This window comes from Magnolia sinica, chromosome 4, assembly GCF_029962835.1.
Source record: "Magnolia sinica isolate HGM2019 chromosome 4, MsV1, whole genome shotgun sequence".
NCBI lineage: Eukaryota > Viridiplantae > Streptophyta > Magnoliopsida > Magnoliales > Magnoliaceae > Magnolia > Magnolia sinica.
Genome location: NC_080576.1, coordinates 97,482,751 through 97,508,756, shown reverse-complemented (window position 1 = coordinate 97,508,756; position 26,006 = coordinate 97,482,751). Strand labels below are relative to the sequence as shown.

Here is a 26,006-nt window from a genome sequence, read left to right as displayed (position 1 = left end):
GTTTTTCCAGCTTATTTTAGGATGTTTTCTCAAAACCAGAGCATATACAATTTTCATGTGGACCACACCACAGGATTCAGTGGTCATTGAACGATCACCGTTAAAAATTTCCTTGGGTCCACCGTAATTTTTATTGACCATCCAACCCGTTGATAAGGTCACGCAGACCTGTATTAAAGGAAAAAAAAAACAAATATTACCTTGATTCAAAAATTTTGTTGCCCACGAAAGGTTTTTAATTGTCAATAATTATTTTTTCCCATGGTGTGGTCCACATGAGATTTATATGTTCTTTGATTTTTGGAACATATACTAAAATAAGCTGGAAAAACAGATGAACGGCGTGGATATACAACACATGCATTGAGGTGGGTAACTACGGTCAGGGTATCACCCACATCGCTGGTAGCCGGTCGCAGCCAAGTCGCGCTCGTTCTTAGTATCTCCTTTGGGAATTCTCAGAAAAGAAGGGGTAATTCAGTCATTTTAGGGATAACAGGCAGGAAAAACCACCAAACAAGATCCATTTCCCTCCTTCCTAATCGATCTAAAACCTCCCAAACCTTTCCCTCTCTCACCGACACTCTCTCTGGCAGCAGATCTCTCTCGCGTCTCTTACACCAGGGAGGGACAGAGATCGCTACTAAAAATATCGGAATGGGAGCGGTTTCAAAGTACTCAAAGGGCTGGATCTGGTGGCTGATCGTATTTGGAATCGCAGCGCTTGTAGTTACAGCCGCTGTACTCACGATCCGAAAGAAATCCCACCGTTCGAGGGAGGCAGCTCCCGTCCCGGGCCCACCCGGTGCCATTGCCAAGAAATACGCCGAAGCTCTCCGTATTGCCCTCCAGTTCTTCGACATCCAGAAATGTACTTCAATTTCTTCTCCAAATTTCTCGATTTTTCCACTCATATTAGCTGCTTTAGTCTTTGTTACGGTTGCTTTGAAGGATGCTGATCGGACGGCTAGAATCACCTGATCCATGCGCATTTTAAGCAGTTTTTTCATCCACTTTAGGGCCCACTAGATGGACGGCTTCGATTGCTGCGTCACTTTGCCATGTGTTGCATTTTGCATTTTGGATAATAGATTTTGTTTCGGGTGTGTTTGGTTGCACCAAATATTGAAATTTCATGATATCTTTTGCCAAATTAGACTGATTAATCATGAAATTTCACCACATTTGGTGCAACCAAACGTACTGTACATTTCTTATAATTTATCTTCTTCTTCTTCTTCTTCTTCTTCTTTTTTTTCTTTTCTTTTCTTTTCTTTTCTTTTGATGTTATTATTTTCTACAATGTAGAGGAATTGAAGCTTTTAAGCGACAATGTACTTTGGTTTTACGCCAATTAGGATGTTTGAAGATGGGATTTAGGAAGAATGTGTGTGAGATCTAGGGCATCTGTCATGTGGGGCCCACCACGAGCATGCACTGGCCCAGTAATCAGGCTAGTCCGGTCATTAGGCAGGCACCAGCTGCTTCAGAAAAATGGATGGCTATGAAGAAATTGGCCGTTGTTCTACACTTGCTGTGCGTGCAGGCTTACCGGATGAATCAATCAGCCTGATTCTTGTGCTAGGGCATGTTAGTGGTGGGTCGTGCCCGATGAACGGCCTGGATCTGGCACACGGTGCCAGGTTGGCAAGTGCACCAGCTTCCCTCTTCAGTACTCATCTTCCTTTTGGTAATATGCCTTCTCTTTTCTTCTTTTTCCTTTTGCTTTTACTCAGTTGTAGCTTTGCTATTGTCTTCAGATCTGGAAGAATGTGTTGAATTTCCTTTTGAATTAATAAGATCTATGTGTTTTGGTTTTTATCCATGAAAAATAAATAAAATCTTATTTTAATCCATCTTGGACCATGCATTATGATAAATAGGTTGAGGACACTTGCATCAGGTAGCATTTTATAGATGGTATCCATCCTAGGAACCCTTGATTGGTACACTCTGGTGAAAGATCTGAGATGTTGAGTTAGTGGACAACTCCTTGGATGAACCATAGCCCCAAAATTGTGCCAATTGGAGTTCATAACATCCAATCCACACCCATTTTTGTATGGTCATGGGAAGGTTAAGATCCATGGTCCAAAATATTCTATAGATCCAGTGATCCATGGTCCCATCTCTGAGGTCGTCTATCAGTTGGTCGGTCTGGATCAATGGACAGATCCATCAATCTTATGATTTAATGGGTTTGATGCCATTTACAAATGGTGGTGGTTGATACATGATGCATACGGCCTTTGATAATTGTGGAGGTTTATTAGTATTAGTATTTATTTTTTCTTGCAGCTGGTAAGTTGGTGGATAACAAGATTTCTTGGAGAGGGGATTCGGCTCTGGAAGATGGAAAAGAAGCGAGTTTGGATCTATCAAAAGGACTGTACGATGCCGGAGATCACATTAAGTTCGGTTTGCCTATGGCTTTCACGGCAACTGTGTTGTCGTGGACGATTCTTGAGTATGGTGATCAGATGAATGCAGTGAAGGAGCTCGCATCTGCACAAGATTCACTCAAGTGGATCACAGATTATCTGATCAATTGCCATCCTTCTGAGAATGTTCTGTATATTCAGGCAAGTTATAATACTGGGATAGTTGGTGTCTGTAGATTAAAAGTTACAGCTTAAGCAAGAATTTCTGGTCAGAAAAACGATTGGTTTTTAAACCACAAGCAGTTTTACAACTCATTAATTCGTGCTATGCTTTTGCTCAACTGAATCATAGCATTGTCCTCTTGGTAAGCACCAAGTTAGTGGAAGCAAACATTATTCTTATGAAGAAAAACATCACTCCCTCTCTCTCTCTTTCTGCATGCAAAATAAATGTACGAGCGGGGCCCACTTTGATAATCCAAATCTGGTAGAAACCATCATTTACTGGCCTGCTTAAGAGAAAAGTTTCTCTAGGAATGATACTAGTCATCAAATTGGGCCCTTTCTTTCCTGTTGATTATTGTGTCTTGGCCATAGTTAACCATTTTCAAATCAACAAATTCGGTGGCTAGGATCATCATATGGGAGATTTTGGGAATCACTGATTCCATGATGGGATCACTAGATGCACGGTTTAGGTTACTTAAAGGTGGGTGTATCTATATGGATAGTGTGCTGAACAAATAACGTCATTTCCCTTGGCTGAACATCGAATACCATAAGTTACTAATTCACTTTAGTTGTTTAAATTCTGAAGTCTGAACCCAAATTGCAGAGTTTGTAAAAACCGAATCAAGTGGAGATCATGAGGTTTCCCAAGTACACTAATCATAAATGTTTGCAATTCAATTGCAGATAACCGTATTTAGTTTTTTCTTTCTTTCTTTCTTTAAAAAGAACCGCGTTCAACGTTCAAAGAATAGGAAATAATTTCAGTGAAATTTGTTCATGTTCTAAAATCATGAATAAGAATGCAGTAAGTAGTCCAAGCCATTGATTTTATAGAGATCTCTTATTGCCTTATACATTTTATCAGCCATATCATGCTCACATATAAATATGATGCACTTATCGACTAGTTTTATGGAAAGATCTCTTGGTATATTGATCTCTATGAGGGGGGTTGTTTGTTTTGAGGCCTTTTTTTTTATAGTCGCTTTTGACTTACTGCTCCCAAATGTGAGATCTTGGTTTCTTTGCTGTTAAAAGTGCAAAATGCAAAACAGAATGGTCATTTCCATCTAGGTTTTGGCCTTTTCCTTCATTTTCTCTCTTCTGGTTCAAAAGATCTCCTGGCTAATCAATGCCAAATATGATATATGAACCTCTCTCTCTCTCTCAAAAAAAAAAAAAAAAAGATATGGCCTTCTTTGCCTTAAATTTTTTTTTTTCTGTAATTGTACTCAACACAGCGACACTTTTGAATCATTCTGTTTTTTTGTTTCTTCTCCAGATCTGCAATTTCCCTTGAACATTCTTTTGTAATTAAGATTTTTGGGATGCGATTAAAATGCATTGTTTTGGTGCAGGTGGGTGATCCTGATGTAGACCACAAATGTTGGGAGAGGCCTGAAACCATGGCTAAGAAAAGGCCTCTCACACAGGTGAACACATCTTCTCCAGGAACAGAGGTTGCAGCAGAAACTGCAGCAGCTCTGGCAGCAGCTTCTCTTGTGTTTAAAACCTCTGACGCCACATATTCGGATACACTGCTTCGGCACTCCAAGCAACTATTTACCTTTGCTGATACTTACAAAGGTTCTTACAGTATCAGCATTCCTCAAGTCCAGAAGTTCTACAACTCTACAGGCTATACAGATGAACTCTTGTGGGCTGCTGCCTGGCTCTATCATGCAACTGGGGACCTTTCATACCTCAACTACGTCACTGTACAAAATGGCAATGACTTTGCTGATTGGGGCAGTCCATCATGGTTTAGTTGGGACAACAAGCTTGCAGGAGCGCAGGTAATACATCCTTTGCTAAGAGATGCTTCATTTGCATTTTTTGCTATACCTTCATATACATGTACTTGTAGTGTCTATGTATGTGTGGTCCTCTTTGAGTTGTAACAAGATCACTAGAACTGTTACACAACTTACCTTAAGCCTCCTTTTCACTGAATCGTTCCGTTCATACTATCTTTGATGTTTATTTACCTTAAGCTGTAGTTTATGCACACCACCATTGCCATATGGTTTTTGAAGTTCTAGTATCAGTTTATGCTATCATCAGCATCATCTAAGCCGTATCCCAATTAATTGGTGTTGGCTACATGAATAATTTTCTGCCATTCCACTCTATCAAGGGCCATAACTTCAGTTAGATCATAGGTCATTAAGTCTTTTCTTACTACCTCCATCCACATCCTTTTGGGCTTTTTGATGCAGGACATGAAATTAAATATGACATGCAAGATTTCAAACTTTAGATCATACCAATTTTAAACAATCACAAAATTCTACATCCTACATATGATTAAACATTCAAAAAGGGGAATCTATGGGAGTCCAAGCCTACACAAGTTTAGGGCTAGATCAAATAAAATTATAGACCAAACAAGCCCAAAGGAGTGTAAGATTCATCCATTATTGCAAAGGATTGTTTCCCAATTCAAGAGATTCACCATATTACAATTTGGGGGAAAATTTAGGGTTTGCAAATTTGGGAATAATTGGGATTTGAGATTCTCTAGAGTTAAGGGCTTGGATTTAAGGCTAAAGAAGAGGAAAATAGAGGAAAGATGGAACCTGAGATGAGCCACATGCGTGGACAGCAGTTGGCCCTGGGCGCACGTGGGTGACCACTCGTCTGCACATTTGTGGGGCCCACAAAGTCGGAAAGCGACTCCTAGGCTAGAATCAGCCAGGGTAGGACTGCCTCCATGCCAAATTTCGTGTCGATCTGATGCACGGTTTGTGCGCGGCGCTCCGCCGAAGTTTTAGCCCTCTGACGGGCCAGAATCTGAAAACCTGTTGTAGAAGAGAACTTGGGTACTAGATATGGTGAATCTGAAGATGAGAGGGATGTAGAAGATGATGGATGTGGGGTGTAAAGAAGTGAGGATGATTTGTGATGGTTGTGGCTTCACACCACGGTAGTTAACTATTCGAGGAAAAGAGAGTTTCTCACCCAATTCGATTCTTCAACCTAAAGAGATAGAGAAGAAGAAAAACGTAGAATTTTTATTCATAAACTTCACTAAAAAATACCTACATGAGGTTGTTTATTTATAAGAAAACCCTAAACCCCAAAAGCCAATTTTACCCTTGCGCCATGTGCGCACACTAATACTTAAAGCTAAAGTAAATAAAATAATAATTAATCTACGCAATTAAAGCCGTTCATTATGTTTTTAATAACGAGAATAGTCAAAACTCAAAATCCTAGATCATCTAGGGTAGTGGGCCACGATCATGAGATCATATGATAGAATTCATACGATGATTGGGTCCACTCCAATGCATCATAGCACAACCCCTAACTATGAGGCCCTCCATAGATGTTGTCGTCGATCTAGATCGATAGTGGGGCCCTTTTCCTCCTTGAATATGTGCATAGGGTGGGGGGCGTGCGTATGATGTCCCCATCACCTTTCCCTTGTCCTTTTAGAGCCTTCAACTTGCACCAACTCACTCCTAACTAACACAATTCTTGGTCTCCATTGCACATGACCAAACTATCTAACTCTACTTTCCCTCATCTTATTGCGTATTGGTTCTACTCGAAAGTTCCCTTGAAGGCATTCGTTCTAATCCTATCCATCCTTGTCTTGGCAGTCATCCATTTCAACATTGTCATTTCAGCCACACCCATCCTATGAACATGTTGTTCCTTAATTGCCCAACATTCTTTTCCATAAAGCTTAACTGGTCTTATATCTTATAAAAATTCCCTTTCAGTTTGAGCGGTACTTGACGATCACATAAAACTCCAAAGGCACATCTCCATTTCTTCCACCTAACTTGAATTTTGTGGGTAGCATTCTTCTCAATCTCTCCACTCTCATGAATCATTGACCCAAGATATTGAAAGTTGTCATTTTGGAAAACTTCTTTGTCAGCAATCTGAACTAATTCCTCATTTCCACTCCTATTGTTACTAAAATTGCACTTCATATACTCTATTTTAGTCCAACTAATTTTAGATCCCTTAGATTCTAAAGCATCCTTCTATAGATACAACTTTGTGTTTACGCCCTCACTTGGCTTGTTAATCACATCTCATTTGCAAACAACTTACACCATGGGATCTCTTCCTGCAAATAGGGGTGTACATCGGGCCAAACCGAGTCGAACTGGGCTCAACCCGGCCCGGCCTAATCACCTGTCAAACCCAGCCCGAACCCGGCCTGGCCCGGTCACCGAGCCAACATGTCCAGCCTAAACCCGACCCGGCAGCAATCGGGCGAGTTCGGGCCGAGTTCGGACCTGCTCCATCTACAAAGGGACGGACAACGTTCTCACCAAATGATTAGGGTAAAGATTTAATATATATATATATATATATATATGGCCGAGTCAGGTTTCGGATTGAGTCGAGCCGAACTAGGATATGTTTGAACTCGGCCCGAACTCAGTTTCAGGCTGAAGAAAATGGCCCGTCTCGGACTAAACTCGGTTCCGGGTTGGGCCGAGTTCAGCTTTTTTGGGCCGAGTCGAGCGAGTTAACCGGGCTAGCCCAGTTCGTGTACAGCCCTACCTGCAAATTCCTTATTACCTCATCCCTAACCAATGTGAAAAAAGGTATGGGCTCATTGCTTACTCCTAGTGCAAGCCTACAGTAATTGGAAACTCACTTGTCTAGTGATCCTCACATTTGCTACCGCTTCCTTGTGAATATCCTTAATTATGTCAACATATCCTCTTAAAATTCCTTTCTTTTCCAACTCTTACTAGTTTAACTCTCTAGGGACACCCACCCCCCCCCCCCCCACCAATCATATGCTTTATCTAAGTCAATAAATACCTCTCTATATTTCTCTATCAATTGTTTTAGTAGGAAAATAGCTTAAGTGGTAGACCTCCCTGGCATGACGCCAAACTGATTTTCTGATATATTCGCCTCATGCCTTTATTTATTTTTTATTTTTTAATCTCAATCACTCTCTCCCCAAGTTTCATAGTGTGGCTCAAAAGTTTAATCCCATGGTAGTTTTTTATGCTTTCAATGAAAGAAAAAAAAGGAGGAATTTTAGTTCTTTCTTTTATACCGGGAAGTTTGTAAGTCAAGGTTTAAAGGATTGTCTGAAAATAGAACATACTGGTATCGTCCATGGGCGATAAGGCTGTACCGGCCCGAAACAGACTGATACAGGGGGATACGAGTCATACGACCCTGCATCGGTGGTGAACGGCATGATTTTTCAAACCAAATTTTTAATCCTTTTTGTAAACTGAATGATTTGATAAGGAAAATTTTATTGTGATTCCAAAGTTATTTCAGTTTATTCAAAGAATTTCTTCATGTTATTGTCTGGCCTGGATTTAAATCATTTCCCACAAATCCATACTTTTCATGTATCTAAAGAAAAAGGATAAATCAAGAAATATATGATATTGTGATTATGTTTCTTTTATGGAGTGGGTAATAAATTCATTACCTAGCCAAAATGGGGAAAAGAAAAGAGAGGAAAGAACTACCATAATGAGTCTCCTACACTTGAATCAGCAAGGTCATGCATCAACTAAAGAATTCAGCCACCTGAATCTATCAAAATTAGTCTAGCATAAACTATGGTAAATTACACAATGTAATATGAGATGTATTGCATTTAAAACTTTCCTTTTCATAGCTTTTGTTGGGTAAACCTGTTAAATGATGTGGGACTACGACTATCAAACTTCACTGATGACTAGTTTGCAATCATTGAGCAGGTTCTTTTGTCAAGGGTAAGCTTCTTTGGCTCAAAGAAGACCTCAAATGCAGAGAACTCTGGTCTTCAGAAATATAAGCAAACAGCCGATGCGGTTATGTGTGGTCTTCTACCAAATTCTCCGACAGCCACTTCCAGTAGAACAGATGGTAATTTCATTTCTAGTGTCTGTTGCATGTATGTAATTGTATAATATCTCTAATATGTGTGCATGGGCACTTCTTGTTGTCTTTAACTAATTTTGTTTTGTGCATTTAAATGTTCGCATATGTTTTAATTTTTATTTAATTCAAATATTTTTATTTTGTTCATTTATTTTGTGCTTCGGAGAGTAGTTTCCTACTCACATGTACTTCTTGTGCTGCTTTCTGTTCCAGCTATAGACCAATTAAAGCCATGGACAGATTCCTGGGATTCAACGTTGGATTGCAATGCTGCCAACTTTTCTCAAATGGTCCCATGAATTTATCTCAGTTACAAAATTGAAGTTAGTAAGCCAACACATTATTGCTCCAGAACAACCTTTTCCCACATAATTTGAGTACAAGTAATTTCGAAAAGATCTCTTAGTCTTCAGAGAATGGCTGCTGATTTTGGTTTAGTAGATCAATATCAGTTAGAGATGGTAAATGAAAATTCGATTTATTCATTTGTATGTACCCAACTTAAAATGCATTGATAAGGATACAAAAAATGACTTCATGCAAACATTCAGCAATTTTAGAATATCCAAAATGTCCTAAGTGGAAATCTCCCTGCAAATTAGAGATTTGGAGGTCTATTTTCTCAAAAATTTTATAATCGAGATTAAAAAGACTTTTATTCTCGTACCCAATGTTTTAAATATCAACGATATCGGCCGATATATCCCACGATATATCTTGTATCCCACCAGTGCGATACGAAACGCACAAGTAGTGCGATATATCCCACATGTTCGATCTGGTGAGTATTTTCGAATTTTGGTCCTTATATTTTTTGTAAATCATGTTAAATTAGTGTCAAATTGTTACAAATCCATGATTTTTCATGTTTTGCATGAAAAATTATGAATTGGGAGCTTCAATTTCGAGAATTGGAGGAGATGGGCCGAGTTGTGGAAAATTGAAAAAAATCAAAAATTTCCAATTTTTCGCATATCATTTGCAATATTTGTGTCCAAACATCAAATCAAACATGTATGTAACCTAATCTAGTGATTCTTCTTTTGCTTTTGAATGTATTGCTTGCATTTCCACGTCTTCTTACATTTATAAATTATATGAATAGACATTGAATATACTTGCATTAATTCAGTTAGACAACACATAGATTTGGATCCCATACAAAGAAAACCTATTATGCGTACTTGTTTTTTGTAATGTTCTGATTTATAAGTGTGTACTAATGTCTTTTTTTAACAATCAGCGAAGTTTCATTGAAAATTCAACCAATTTCCCAATGTTTTCCCATGTTTCCAACAACAACAATACATTACACGATGCAACCGATATATCCCATGCGATAACCGATACGTATCTGTATCCCAAGAATGCGATACGTAACGCGATATTGATATTTTGAACACTGCTTGTACCTAACCTGAATGTATCATGAAAGATGAAAGGGTGAGTTTGTGTAAATGTGCAGCGTTTTTAGAACACATGAAATTCCTAAATAGCAAACTCCTTGGCAGTTTTGAGATTTGAAAGTCTATTTTCTCAATTTGTTATAAGCAATGAGATACAAGAAAAAAAGATTAACATTATTTGAACATTCAGTATTGTTAGAATATCCTGATTGGAATCTTCGGTGCAGTTTAGAAATTGCAGTATCTTATCTTTTCTACAAGCATCAGCAGCATCTCTTTTGATTGCTAATTGTTGCACAGGTGGTTTGGTATGGATAAGTCAATGGAATTCTCTGCAGCATCCTGTAGCCTCTGCATTCCTTGCTGTTGTTTACAGTGATTACATGCTCTCATCTCGGACCGCAACTCTGTCTTGCAGTGGGGCTTCCTACACACCCTCCGATCTCCGCAAATTTGCCATTTCGCAGGTGCATTCTTGATGCACGAAAAATCCAGTCTGCTATTTTTATCTTCCTTTTCATCCTATGCATGGGAATAAAATTCTTCTGGTTAGGCGTACCATACTTCCAAGAGGAATGATAGGATCCTCATCTTGAGGATATGCTTATTATACTTTGGTTTTCAGTTTGTACGACTGGGGCCAGTGATTCAGTGATCCCAAATCTCCTGGATAGGACAATCCTAACCTTTCAATAATGGCCTGCAGATAGATGGTTAAGAAGATCATACAGCAGTGGTCCACCGCATTCAACTGAGAAAATGCCCAATATTGGTGTTTAGGACTGTCCTATCAAGGAGATATTTGTGGAATGGTCCAGCAGACCAATGGTCTGGGTCGCTGACCATTGGCCTGCTGGGCCATTCCGCAAACACAGAGACACATGTACATGTGCTGAAGCCCAGGCATACCAAGAATATAATTCCCTTCTTTTTAGTATGTTTTTTTAAAAAGCTTCTTCAGGTAATCAACGATTTCCCGGGCTTTTGACAACCTCAACCGTGTGGTTTTTTGTAGGCTGATTATGTCTTGGGTGACAATCCGTTGAAGCTGAGCTACCTCGTTGGATACGGGAGTAAGTACCCACTTCAGGTGCACCACAGGGGTGCTTCAATTCCAGCAGACGACACAACAGGCTGCAATGGCTTCAAGTGGCTGAAGTCGAAAGATCCCAATCCTAATGTCGCTATGGGGGGGCTCGTGGGCGGGCCATTCCTGAATGACACCTTTATTGATGACCGGAACAATTCCATGCAAACGGAGCCCACAACTTATAACAGTGCAGTTGTCGTGGGCCTCCTCTCCGGCCTGGTCACTACCTCCTCTGTGGTCCAGTCGTTCGTCTAAGTCCACGTGCATTCATTGCTGGCGGGTGATCTTGTTGTTGTATATACAAGAAGTGTTCGTCACTAAATTCGGCTGCTCATCTGTGCATTATTTTCACAATATTGGCGCAAGTTCTGCTATTTTGGCACGTATCCATCTTCCACCATTACTTCATGTATGGTCGTCTCGAGTGATTAGAGTGGAAAGGGTAGTTTGGTCATTTTAATACATGGGTAGCCCATGAAGAGGATTGCATGATACAAGAACCCATCTTGGTGGGATTATTCTTTTGTTGTAACCTTTCGATGATTGTGCATGCTTTTTTTCTTTTCTTTTTTTTTTTTTTCCTGGTTTTTTGTTTGGTGATGATGATACATGAAATTTTGGGCTTGAAGCAGTATATGCAAGTGGGGCCATGGTTAGGTGCCTACGGATGGTTCGTCCATCGATAGCATAGCCTTGTCATAGTGATTTGTGTCACGATCCAGATTTCGAGGGCAGTAACTTATCCGTCTGTTAAGTAAGGCCATGTGTCTTTTGGGTTCTTTTCTAGCTCGGTCACGTACTTTTGTTTCTTGAGCTATTGACTCACCTTCAATCATATCTATACAATTTTACATCAATATAATATTGATAAGTTGGTTAGATCTAGTGAGAAGTCTTGGTATGATTTTTCATATCAAATTATAATATAATAACAACAATTATATACAATATAAGTTACAAAAAAATGTAAATGTTATGTGATGCAAGAATGCATCAAGTGGAAATCTGTCAACTTGCTTGAGTTTGAAACTCGTTAACTTGCACTTGTCCCTTGGTAGGATCTTACCATTTGGTATGCATAGGCAAGGTTTGCATCTACTCATTGAGTAGGCTTCTACTAATATGGTGGGTTTCTGGTAATGATTTTACCAAATATACCATATAGGGATGTCCTTCGGAAATTCAACACATATCGTGCATGCAAATGATAGATGCATATGCATATCAAGTGGTCATAAATGATATATCATATGATCATTCTCATTTTCAATTTTAAATCACTGTAGTTTCTATGTTAACTGATAACATCATTATAATCATCAATTTATAGTTGTATACATTTAACAAATTAGATCACTAATTGTACTTATACTAAAATCAAATCATAAGTTTACCAACACAATAAATTAGATAATTGACTATACTGCCATATTGAACAAATCATATCATTAATAATACAACAATCAAAATTATATGTCTAATCAAATCCAATAAAAGATCATAATAACACTGTTAAAACATATATACAACACATTTTCAATGAATCTATTTTAACTTAATGGAGTGGAAACACATCAGAATCACTCACCTTGATGGGGTAGAGATGATTACGTAAACCAATTGTCTGATTTGAATTAAAATTCCCTAAAATCACATAAATGGACATTATTTTCTAATCTTACTAGTTCACATGGTAGATCCCGTCTTTGATCAATCTAAATTCATTTAAATAATAAGATATATCATTTAAATAAATTCATAAATTAGAAAATAATATTGTAAAATTAAGGTGTTGTTATAATCAAGCCCTTAGAATTTTTGCAGATTCGGATTGTTTTCAGTAACAATCTTGAAAATTAATTTTTCTAAAGGTTCGAGTGACATTCTGTAACATCATTAAATTTTATGACTGAACCCCTAACTTTGCGAAAAATTATATTTTAGACATAAAATTTTGAATTTTTACGCAGTTTGTAATGATTTACACGAAAATTTGAGGATTTATCTACTTTGATAATTCAAGATTCGAATCACTTCTGATAGATGAATCAAGGCTAACCATTGATCGTTCCTTAATCATCACTTAATCAATTTTAAGGGATAATCGATAATCATCTTGATCCAACCATTCATATATTAATTTATTATAATTCTTAATAATTATATTGATTGGTCAATGCGGCCCACTAGATATGTAGAGCGGTCATCAAATCTGAATGTCATTATCATTTGATGTCCAGTTTTTTATAGTCGCTCCAGATCAAGTTAAATCTCAACCATCTAATTGTTCCACACAATAAATCAACACATGATTCATTGTATACCGTTACCTCAAATCTATGCGGCCCATCCAATGGTCCAATCGGTGTATAAATTAGCATTTTGATTAATTTTGTTCTTATGAATATGATGAACGACAGTGATTTAATCACACGTTTCATATTAGGTCATATAATTCTGTGCCAAGTAATAGCTTGCACAAAGAAATATTTTTTTGGTATTAATTCATTTCCTTAATTTAATGAATAATCTTGGTAAATCTATAATTGGTACAATCCATTGAGGTGTCAAATTGGTCTGATTCTTGAAATCATTACATTGTTGAATCTTATAAAACCCATGAATTGTACAAATCGTGTCGATCGTTATCTATCATGGAAAAATCTCACCTCCTACACATCAACCATAAAGCCGTGCTCATAAGTGTACCTTTCCACATGGATAAATTCAATGTATACACTAGATGCTTGATTGATCCAATCCGTCTAGTGTGTAGATCAATACCGAACTAAACTACTATAGAAAGAAAACAAAGAAAAAATCATTGTACTAACTTGAATATGCGAATTCTAAAAGCTCATTTCCTACTTCTTCTTCTTATAAATGATTTTCTTTGGTTCTTTAAGTCTTAGTACGACTCCTGTTCTCACACGCTCATTTTTTGAGAGAGATGGTTTGTTAAGAGACCGCGAGATACGGTGGAGAGTTTAGATAAAGAGAGATAAGATGAAATCAGCGGACATCTCTCTCTCTCACTTAAATTCAAAAAAATATATATTAAAAAAAAAATTGGGCTTTACATTATATTCCCCTAAAAGAAAAATTCGTCCTCGAAATTTACCTGAGATCATTCCTGAAACAGATGATGATATTTCTTGTGAATTTCTACTTTTGATTCCCAAAATTCTTCGTCTGCTTCATGATATAACCATCATATTTTGATTAACGGTATAGTCTTTATACGTAAGACATGCTCCTCATGGTCTCAAACAAATTTGAACTGACTTCTTTATATAAGAAGTGTCTTCTTGCAACTCGAGGTCTTGCCACTCAATAACGTGAGAAGCACCCTGTTCATACTTTCACAACATCGATACATTAAAAATATTATAAACACTTGCCAATTGAGGAGGCAAAGCAAGTCGGTATGCCACTGCTCCAACTCGTTTGGGAATCTCAAATGGATGACATGTTGGTCGTAAGTAATTGTAGTTATATTATTGCAATATTAAAAGCTCGTTTAGTTAAGGAATTTTATACGAAGGATTTACAGAACGTTAATCAAATTTAGAATGACCATATTTAAAGACAAGAATAACATGAAAGTTTGGATAACATAAAAGGGTTATGTTGAAAGAATCCTACATCGCTTCAACACGTAGAATCCTAACCCAGTTAGTACTCAATTCCCTGTTAGTTGGAGGTTGTATTCAGATTATCGGCATAGTATAAAAGCGGAGAAAGCAAATATGTGTCAAGTACCGTATTCATTGGCAGTAGAGAACCTTATGTTTGCTATAGTGTGCAACATATCAGGCACCGTGCAATCAGTGTGAGCAGTTAGTAAATACATGACAAACTTAAGGTAAAGATCATTAGACTATTGTGAAGTGGATCCTTCGTTACTTGTAAGTACTTCTTAAGTGATTATTTATTATAAAGGCTAAAATTTAGAGTTGGTTGGGTTTTTATATGCAAATTATGCAGGAGATCATGATAAAATAAGATCTACTATATGTAATATTTTATATTTGGCCCGGCGATATAGTTAGTTGGATGTCAAGATTACAATCATTTGTGGTATTGTCTACTACGAACGTAGAGTACATTCAGCTATATAAGCATTCGAGGAAGCTATTTTGTTGAAGAGGTTGATGGAAGAATTAAAATTCAAGTAAAAAATGTTGGTGATTTACTGTGACAGTTAGAGAGTGTTACACCTGGCGAAGAAATCAATATTTCATGCTCAGACCAAGCACATCAATGTTCAGTATCAATTTGTTTACGACGTGGTGGAAGACAATTAGATTTCTTTACAGGAGATTCACATCAACGACAACGTAGCAAATATGTTGACAAAGTTTATTACAAGGGTATAATTTTGTTTGGTGCTTGACTTTTCTTGGGCTTGTTGTTATCTAGTGATTGATGACATTTGGGCAGCTATTGTTTGGAGTGTTTTCTTGCATCATTAAAGAAACTAGTTTTCAAGTGTGAGAATGTTACTTAAGTAGTTGATGTCTCAAAGTAGGAGATGTCTTTTCCATCTCCTAATGTATATGGGAGATGTCTCTCCTCTGTGGTCGTGCGTTCACATGTCTGTATGTTCAGATGTTGAAGCCTATTCTCCTTGCATCTTTGCACATGCTCTCTCTTGCTATGCAGTTTATGAGGAGGACCACATGAAGAGAGAGGCAGGTTATTCTATTATTTTTATCTTCTAGGATATTCTTTGAGGTGAGGTTCTTTGTATGAGTGCGAGAGAAGTAAGCTTTGTATTTATATTTCTATTGTTTATAGTAAAGAAGAAAGCTATGTTCATAATTTATGGAGTTGACATATTTCTGAACCAATAAACCTTTGTGCATTGTCTCTTGGTTTGATCTAGCCATTTGAGTTTTCTTTACCTATTTTCTTTGGTGTTTTGAGTTTGTTTACATTGATAACATGTAGGCATTTTTTGGTAATACCAAAAGCATTTTGATGGACTCATGGCATAAGAGAAGAGCCTCCTTTAAAAAAAAAGAAAAATTAAAATATGCATTTAAACTCATATTATGGTTGTACAATTGGAAAGCAATGTAAATGTTTTTTTGTTTTTTTGTTTTTTTTTTTAAATTAATTAATTAATTTATTATTATTATTATTTTTAATTATTTACATTTTTTTATTTATAAAGAATAACTCTAATCAAGATATAACAACATTGAATAGAGTTTATTCCAATCAATGAGCGTTGTCAACATAAAGTAGATGCAGACGCATGTAAAGTAGGTATTGGGTAGAAAGGGATATAAAACTGTAGGAATCGGTTGGCTTCCCATTCCTGCCATTTTTGGTGTTACGTCCCATTTGAGTTTTAAATCCTCTTCATTTTTGGTACCATGCCCTAAGGATGATTTGAGGCAATAGATGGTCGGATTGGATATCACATAGACATCACGTTGGTCCCAACACGTTTTTTTGAACGTACTTGCGTGGATACAAGTAGCACAAAATTAATGAAAAACCAGATTTCCCTAAGTTTCTAATGATGGTCCCCCATATGATGGATTCTAAAATATGAACGGTTCAGATGTTATCCCGAGCAGCCATCTCCTATCTGTGAAGGGCACGAATTGTCGGGATGGGCCAACAAAACCTGCAGCGGAAGCTATGTGGGCCTCCTGCGATGGCCATCATAAATCCACTCCATTCATTGGGTCTGCAAGCTTACAATGGGAGAGGAGTAAGAAAACGATGCAGATTCAAAACTCAGGTGGGCCTACAAAATAGTGGGGATCGACGTTCGCCGTTGGAAATCTTGTGGGGCCCACACAATTTTTGTATCAGGATGATATTTACGACAATATTTTGTTTTAAGTCCATCGCGATTGGAATAACCTTCTAAACGGTTTTGATGTCATGTGGACATTCCCCAACTGTCTACAGCTAGGAACGGGCAGGAGCTTTGAGTGGAAACCGTGATGTATGTGTCTTATCCACACCGTCCATCCGTTTTTTAGTATCATTTTAGTGAATAACCGAAAAATGAGGTAGATCCAAGGCTCAAGTGGATCACACCACAGGAAGCAGTGATAATAATGATTCTCACCGTAGCAAATTTTCTAAGGCCCACCGTGCTGTTTATTTGCTACACAACCTATTGATAAAGTTACATAGACCTTGATGAAGAGAAAACACAAATATCAGCTCCATCCAAACCTTCTGTAGCCCCCAAGATGTTTTCAATGGTGAGAGTTTAATCCTCATTTTGTAGTCCAAATCTTTCTTGGATCTACCAAAATTTTGGGACTGTAATATAAAGTGATAAGAAACAATGGATGGACGGTGTGGATAAGACCCGTACATAACGGTGGCCACTCAAAGCTCCTTCCCGTTCTCAAGACGGGTGGGGGTAGGACGCAATCCGCATTCATATGCACCATGTTTGGCTCCGGAAAGGTTTCAAGTGTGGGCGTTTTCATTCTACAGCTTCTTGTTATGTGGCCCACATGAGTTTAGGATATGCCTCATTTTTGGATTCATACTCTATCATGAGATTGTAAAACTGATGGACGGAGTGGATTTCTCACGGATATCATGGTGGCCCCACATAGCTTCCATCCACAGGAACTTTCCATTATCAGGGACGTACGGGGGCAACGAATCCGGGAACGGATTGGGTACTCCCCTGATACCAACCAATGGCTAGTGGTCGGTGCTCTGTGGCCCCCACCATGATGTATGTGTTTCATCCATGCTGTCCATCTACTTTTACATATCATTTTACATATAAGACTAAAAATGAGGTATACCCCAATCTCAAGTGGAACACATTACAGGAAACATTGTTGAATGAGCGTAGACCATTAAAAAACATTTTGGAGCCATAAAAGCTTTGGATCAAACTGATTTTTGTTTTTTAGGTTCATCTGGGCCTGTATGACCTAATCAACAGATTGGATATCAAATAAACAGTACAGTGGGCCTTAGGAGAATTTTAATAGTAAATATCCAATCACTATTGTTTTCATGTGGTGTGGACTACCTTAGATCTATATACCTCTAATTTTTGGGATCAATACCTAAAATGATCTTTAAAAATGGATGAACGTAATGGATGAAAAACATACATCATGGTAGGGCCCACAGAGCACCGACCACCAGCCACGGGGCTGGTGGCAGGGGAGTAGGAGTAGCCAATCCGTTTCCAACGAATCCTAAGTTCCTAACCCATGGCCCATCTGTTGGAAAGCCCGTGTTCCGCACACGTGTGCTTGCCTCTACACGGGCAAGTCTTCACACGCGCGTGTAGGCTTTAGCAAGCTTCTCCCAGCCAACCCAAACCCAAAAACAAAAAGAGCAGAAAACGAGAGAGAGGAGAGAGACCCGTCTCCAAGTCCCACCCCCTCCCCTCCCCTCCCCTCCCATCAAAAACCCATTGGGAGGACACCATCATCACCGTCAAACTTCATCAGTTCTCTAATCCCAAGGTATGGTTTCCGATCTCAGACCCAAACTTCATTTTCAGATGATTTAATAATCTTTCATTTCTGTTCTCATCGTTCTTCTAGGGTTAGGGTTTTCCCAAATCCGAGAAAATTCTCAGTTTTTTCAACGCATTGATTACGAATCTAGATCACGAGAATGCTTTATTTCTGATGGCACGATCTTCGTGGTTTCTAGTTTTTTTTTTTTTTTTTGGGGAAATCTGAACGGGCCGTGGACCGTTCATAAACCAGGCCCCCTATTAGATGGACCCATTGTCCACGTATCGTAGGGATCTGAGGACTTAGCTGCCTGATCTGCGGAAAATTTCCCGTTCAATGCTGGCCGTTTGGCCATAATGACCTCTCTACTGTCTATCTGTAGGTTACCGATCAGATGGTTAAGATAGTCCATTTGGTGTGATTTCTCAACCACGGCTGACTTAAGCAGGGACCCACTTTATGAACACGTGCCCCAGGGCCACGTACGCTGAACTTCTGTAGGAGCACCGGTGTATGGTGTATCGGACAGATCACTGCTTCTGTTGTCTTGTTCCAGAGGGATTCATTCTAGTATCTAGTAGAAATGTTTTATATTACATTCCCTGTATCTAGTAGAAATGTTTTATATTAGGTTTCTTGTGGAACATGTGCTGTTTTGTTGTTATCTATCAAAAAATAAAAGTGTTGTTTTGTTGCTGCCTGTGATCGGTCATTAGCTTTTCTGGTTGTATGCTGCCAATGATATGTGAGTGTCCCTGTGATTCTAATGAGATCAAGGCAATGTCTGAAAAGAAATAGTTTTGAAGCTATCTTCTCTTTTTTTACTGGTATTGGGTGTTTTTTTTAAAAATATTATTATTATCATTTTTTTAATTTTTAATTTTTAATTTTTTAATTTTTAAATATATATATTTTTAATTTATAAAGAATGCTTATATATTAAAAAAGAAAGAAAAGGAAACAAAGAAGAACATGGAGAACATGGAGTAGAGAACATGGTGGGGGCTGCAGAAGCATCTCTTGGGAGAATGTGATGGTGTGTTGAGAAGCTTCTTACAGAGTCTGGTGGTGAAAGGCAGATATAATGTGAAGATGGATGGCAAATACTTGAATGTTGGTGGTTCCTCTAGATCACATCTCATTGGGGAGAATGTGGTGGAGAATGGCAGGTCTATGTGAACATTGAAAACAAATACTCCAATGTTGGAGTAGAGAACATGGTGGGGGCTACAGAAGCATCTCTTGGGAGAATGTGATGGTGTGTTGAGAAGCTTCTTATGGAGACTGGTGGTGAAAGGCAGGTATAATGTGAAGATGGATTGCAAATACTTGAATGTTGGCGGTTCCTCTAGATCACATCTCATTGGGGAGATTGTGGTGGAGAATGGCAGGTCTATGTGAACATTGACAACAAATATTCCAATGTTGGAGGTTGTGGTTTTATTATTTTTCCAGGGAGGCCATTGTTTACTAAAGGGTGACTGTGAGTACATGAGGGCGTAAACCTGCTTTTCTTTGCCAATGAACCAATGTTAAGGAAGGTGGTCATTCATCCTTATCGCATCTTACATATGGTTTTCCTAGGAGTGGTTGTGGAGATAATTGGGGAGAGGTATGACTGTGCATTTCTAGAAAGTTCCACTCTAGAATGAGATGTGAAAGGCAGGTATAATTTGAAGATTGATGGTAATACTCAAATGTTGGTGGTTCCTCTAGAACACTTCTCGTTGGGGAGAATATGGTGGAGAATGGCAGGCCTATGTGAGTATTGACAATAAATACTTCAATGTTGTAGGTTCTGGTTTTGTTATTTATCCACAAAGGCCATTGTTTGCAAAAGGGTGATCTCATTTTGGTTTTACTAAGAATGGTTTGGAGATAATTGGGGTAAGGTATTGCTATGCATTTCTAGTAAGTTTCACCTCCATGGGCTGTTTTTTTTTCCAAGGGGAGACTTGGCACTTGAGGTTCTCTGATGGTTCATATCTTTCATTTTCAAGGTGTGGATGTCTATTGCTTGAGCAGAGGTCAGTGGGTGGGGTTGATAGTTGATACGTGATAGGGTTATCAAGCGACAAGCATTGATCATTATATTGTGTTAGTGCATTTTTGATACTTGAGGAGAAACATATTCAAATCCACTCTCAGCCTAGTTTGTAGAATTAAGAGATGTTGAGTTTTGTGGCTTTGGCTCAAGGATTTAAAAATATTAAATGACTTGGGTCCCGTGTAAGGGCTGATTTTGCAAGGATAAAGGTGGAGGTGGGCAAGATGAAATCTCATGGTGAATCTAGTTACTGTAGAAATTGCTGCTATGTTTTCTGATTGGTGACAATGTGATTTTTATTCCCATCCATTAATTGCTGTTATTATAGGTGTCAATGATTCTGCCATTTCCAGCAAATTCACTCTCAAAATTGTAGGTTGCTCCTGACCATGCTAAGGCTTTCAATGCATTAAACTATAATAGTAAAATAGTTGGCTGGCATCTCAAAATGTTTTTAAAAGGTTTTATATTCGATTTCAACTATTGGATCTTTTGCTCATTGTTGAAGTGTTTTTATCAAGCGTAATGAAAATCTAATGGTCGGATCCTTTTGTGGTCCACTTCTTGCGCTTTAATCGTCTTTGGGCCAAGAGTGGATGCCAATGATAGTGGAAGGATTTGGGTCCACTTGGGTGCATGGGATAGGCAAGATTGTGGATGGTTAAAAGTAAAATAGCAAGTTGTCCAAATTTCAGGTGAAAAATTAGATAGTTAATATTATTTACTTAGTGCTATTCTAGGTCATCCTCTATCCACATTTGGGTCAATGATTTGGGAGTTTTGGATTTGCCTCAGCCATGCCATGTTCACATTAGTCGTTGCATTTTCTGAATGGTGCAGAACTAACATAGAAGTCTAGCTCATTCATTACTAAAAATGTGAAGAGAAATTTATTCTATTAATCACAATGTCGTGGAGTCCTAATCCATTAGTTTTGTGTACTTGCGGTGCCCATGGTTCATTGATCAAGACCATTTATCTCATAGGACCCAGCTCAAATGGGCAATGGCATAGACTCATCATTCTTCAAATGGTAGATCCTTGCCAATACCATCGTTATGCCTTTTATTAAACGTTGTGTGCTCTCTTAACCGCCATCATTGCTCACATTTTGACTAAGACTGATTCCTTAATTAAAGATGATCACATGCAGCCTCAGGACCTCTATTCACTTTTTGATGAAGGCACTTGGTAGTCCAGCCACGATGGGAACACAAGTCACACAACATGCCAATGGTCTAGATGATTAAACCAGTCCCCTCTCATCATAGTGAAAAATGCATATTCAATGTGCAAATGTGCACATATCATATAGCTTGTCATTAAACGCATCGAAGCGATACTGGTAGTGCTTCCAACTGCTCTAATCTCTCGAGCAATGTGTACCAGTGTGAGTGCAAATTGCTCTTAAGGGACAATTCATGCAAATCAACCTAACCTCTATGAATTTGTAAGTATCATTCAAACTGTGGAGGGCTCTTTTTTCTTTTTTCTTTTAGTAGCAACTGACATTTTATTAGAATGCGGCCAAAAGACGGAAAAGAATACATAAGGAAACTAAGAAAAGAACCACTCAGAAATATAAACTGACAAAGCTGATTTTACATAGACAAACCAGTTCGAAGCATCAATTTTGACCAAGCAGATAACCTCCACAACATAGAGTTCCTTGTTCTGAAAGCATTGACTATTTTGAGCCCTCCATATGTGTCAAAATATTCCCATTTCGACAAGTCCCCAAATCGCTTTTCGGGCTTTACCCACTGCACTTCCATGCCAAGCCCACATAAGATGATCAACTGACTTGGGCATCACCTAGGCCAGGATACATGAAATATATTGAGGAAATGCTCCCAAACTTTGAGTGAAATGGCGATGAACGAAAATGTGATTGATTGACTCAACATCTCTCATGCACATCAAACAAATATATGGAACGATAAGAGATATCCTCTTCAAATTATCTATAGTTAGTGTCCCTTTTCATCCCACAAGCCACACGAAAGCTGTAGAAAGAACCAGCGGTATGGACTCTCCAAACCATCGAGTCTTCTTCATGAGATGAGGGCACGAAAAGCTTCAAGAGGGCAAGCAAGCTTACAAACTCGTTGAATTTGTCATCCGATAGATTACGTCAACATGGAGGAGACCAAACAACAGCCCCGCCTTCTAAAGAGAAGCAGTGATCGACGGCCATAAACCGATCTGGAGCAAGATTAGCTAATCTTGGGTAAAGCTCTTGTAAGGGCCTATCCCCACACTAGATATCTACCCAGAATGAATACAATTTCCCTTTCTAATAGAAAGGGAAATTCCTCTGCGAAACAAGGACTTGGTAGACATGATGGCTTTCTGAACATTAGAGGCTCAATAGAGCGAAGAGGTCTTTATGCTCCAATCATCCGTCTGAGTACCATATTTGGAAACAAGGAATTCCCTCCATAGTTTGCCCACCTCAAAGCCAAATCTCCAATGCCACTTACCAAGGAGAGCGACGTTCATAGAATCTAAACATTTTAGGCCTGCTCCTCCTTTGCTAATCAGTTTGCAGGCTTCTTCCCATTTAATCAGATGAAACTTTCCTCTTTCCTCAATCCCTTTCCATAAGAAATTTCTTCTCAGGCCGTCGAGTCTATTTATGACCGATTTCGAGCATTCGAAGAGAGATATAAAATGGACTGGCATGTTTGAAAAGGTTGTTTTGATCAGAGCGAAGAGGTCTTTATGCTCCAATCACCCATTTGAGTGCCATATTTGGAAACAAGGAGTTCCCTCCATAGTTTGCCCACCTCAAAGCCAAATCTCCAATGGCACTTACCAAGGTGAGTGACGTTCATTGAATCTAAACATTTTAGGCCGCTCCTTCGTTAATCGGTTTGCAAACTTCTTCCCATTTAAACAGATGAAACTCTTTCCTCAATCCCTTTCCATTTTGCCCCCAAGGAAGTGTGATTTCTTTCTAGCCTATTTATGACTGATTTCGGGTATTTGAAGAGAGATAAATATAGACTGGCATGTTAGAAAAAGCTATTTTGATATGAGTTAGTCAGCCACCCAAGGAGAGGTATCGATGCTTCTAACTAGACAACTTTCTTTCAATTCATTCAATTACCTTGTCCCATAAGTGCTTCACTGGTTTTCCTATACAAAGAGGGAACCAAAGCTAGATAGAAGGGAAGGAGCCTCTTCTGCACCCAAAGACATTTGCCAGATGAAATAGATCTTCTTGGTTCACATGGATTCCCAACATTTCGCTTTTAAAGATGTTAAAATTTAGGCTTGAGACCACTTCAAAACAAACTAGGATTTTTCGAAGGTTGTTAGCCAACGTCGTATTCGCATCGCAAAAGAGGATTGTGTCATCTGCGTATTGAAGGTGAGTAATCTGTACCCCGCCTCCACTACCTTGAAGCCACCAATCAATCCATTTTCCTCAGCCTTATGCATGGTGTGCCGTAAAGGCCGTTACGTAAAGGTAACGGTGGCAACCGTTACACGTTACGAGGCCGTAACAGCCGTTATGAAAAAAAAAGGACCCGTAATTGTCGTTAACGGCACATTGCATCCCCCTATAAAGGCCATAATAGCCCCGTAATGGTCTATTATGAGACATGTTTTTCATACTTTTTAATCAACATTACAGGACAAATACATGTTTTTCGGGGATTTTTTCAATAAATAAAAAAATAGAAAAGAGGGACCATAATGGCCGTTACGGGGCCGTAATAGCCATTATGCCCCGTATCGTAAAGGTAACGGTGGTGGCTGTTACGGCCACCGTTACCGTTACAGAATACCTTGGCCTTATGAAACATCCTGCTAAAAGCTTCCTTGACAACCTCAAAGTGATAAGAAGATAAATTGTCTCCCTGTTTGATGCTGCGAAGGCTTAAAGAAACCAAAAGGTGACCCATTGGTTAGGATGGAAAAAGATGGGGATTGAATGCAAGATTGAATCAAGCCTCTCCACTATGGCCACATCCCAATCTATCAAGCATATAGTCTAGAAATCCCTAGTCGACATGGTTGTACACCTTCTCGATGTCGAGTTTGCAAACTAGAACACCCATCCCTTCTTTGTATCTAGAGTCAATGCACTCATGGGCTATGATGGCAGTATCTAGGATCTATCTACCTACAATGAAAGCGCCTTGATTTCCCGATATGATCTTTGAAAGAACACTTCTAAATCTTGGCGCAAGAACTTTGGCCTCAGACGGTCTTCCAATGAGGCTAATGGGCCTAAAATCTTTCAGTAAATCCGTCCCTTCAATTTTGGGAATAAGGGCTATGAAGGTAGCTCCAAGGTCCTTAGAAAAGGTGACTTCTATTGAAGAATTCATACATAAGTTCTATGGCGTCCTTACTAACTATCGGCCAAAACTTTTGAAAGAACAACATCGGGAAGCCATTGGGGCCAGGAGCCTTGTCTCTGCACATCGAATTGAGGGCACTTCTAACTTCTTCCGAAAAAGGTTTCTCAAGAGAGTTTGCATCTTCCATAGATAGACATGGAAATATGAGATTATATTAGCCTCGGTCTCCTCCATCGGTCGCAAGAAAGCAAATTTTTGTCCATCGGTCGCAAGAAAGCAAATTTTTGTAAAATTGAATGATGGAATCACATATTTGGTCTTTTTTTTTTTTGTCGTACGAACATCGTCCACAACCGAATTGCTGATTCTGTTAACTTGGGCTCGGGCACTAGCCAGACAATGGAAGAAACGAGTGTTTTTATCTCCCTCTTTTAGCCATAAAGCTCTAGATTGCTGACGCGACCTGATTTCCTCCTTTTGAAACAAAAGAATATTTAGAAGATAACTCTAATCTTTTGGCCCTCCTCTGAAAGTAGACTTGCTTCTTCTTTCATATCAAGCTAATGGATTTTTGTTGAAATTGATTTGAATTCTGCTCCTCTTGCACCTAAAACTTTTTTATTTTTCCTAGATTTTTATTTTTTCTTTTAACAACTTAAGCTTGTGGCTAGGTTTGATACCAAAATATTCTCCAACTTCGGAGGAGGACCACCATTTTGAAACTAATTCCTTGAATCCGTCTATTTCCAGCCAAGTTGACTCAAATCTTAGCGGATGTGGTCCCCAACTTTCATCTTTCAGTTTCAAACTAATTGGCCTGTTGTCGGATATCAACCTCGACGGACTCCTGTGAATGGCTAAAGGGATCTTTTCAATCCAATCTTGAGAGACTAGGAACCTGTCCAGCCCCGAGAGGATGGAGTCTAACTGATTATTGGACCAGGTGAATTTAGCACCTCCTAATGACAAGTCGATTAGATCATGATGAGTAACCCACTATAAGAATTTCCACATGCCGGTAGTTATTTGGCTTTCGTTAGATTTTTCATTGGAAAATCTAAATATGTTGAAATCTCCGCCAATGCACCACATGAGATCCCATTTCTGTTTAACAGAAGAAAGTTCAACCCATAGATGATCTCGTAGAGGAGAGCAAGGGCCATAAACGGACGTGAAAACCCGGAGAAAATTAGAA

General features: G+C 38.7%; 2 protein-coding genes across 3 annotated transcripts in view; both read left to right on the top strand.

Annotated features, from left to right (window-relative positions):
- Positions 1–26,006, top strand: part of LOC131243455 (uncharacterized) — a 121,758-nt gene that overhangs the window by 79,413 nt on the left and 16,339 nt on the right. The window contains exon 2 of one of the 2 annotated variants that reach the window (XM_058242828.1): positions 18,378–18,451. The gene's annotated coding sequence lies outside the window, so the exon portion shown is untranslated. Of the gene's footprint in view, positions 1–18,322; positions 18,452–26,006 lie in introns of those variants that run through there. The other variant, XM_058242829.1, reaches the window with a different exon arrangement.
- LOC131243453 (endoglucanase 24-like) lies at positions 490–11,546 on the top strand. The gene is made up of 6 exons (XM_058242824.1): positions 490–871; positions 2,299–2,582; positions 3,971–4,408; positions 8,318–8,465; positions 10,187–10,353; positions 10,902–11,546. The coding sequence occupies exons 1-6, from the start codon at positions 658–660 to the stop codon at positions 11,229–11,231; spliced, it is 1,581 nt and encodes a 526-aa protein (XP_058098807.1). The 5' UTR covers positions 490–657; the 3' UTR covers positions 11,232–11,546.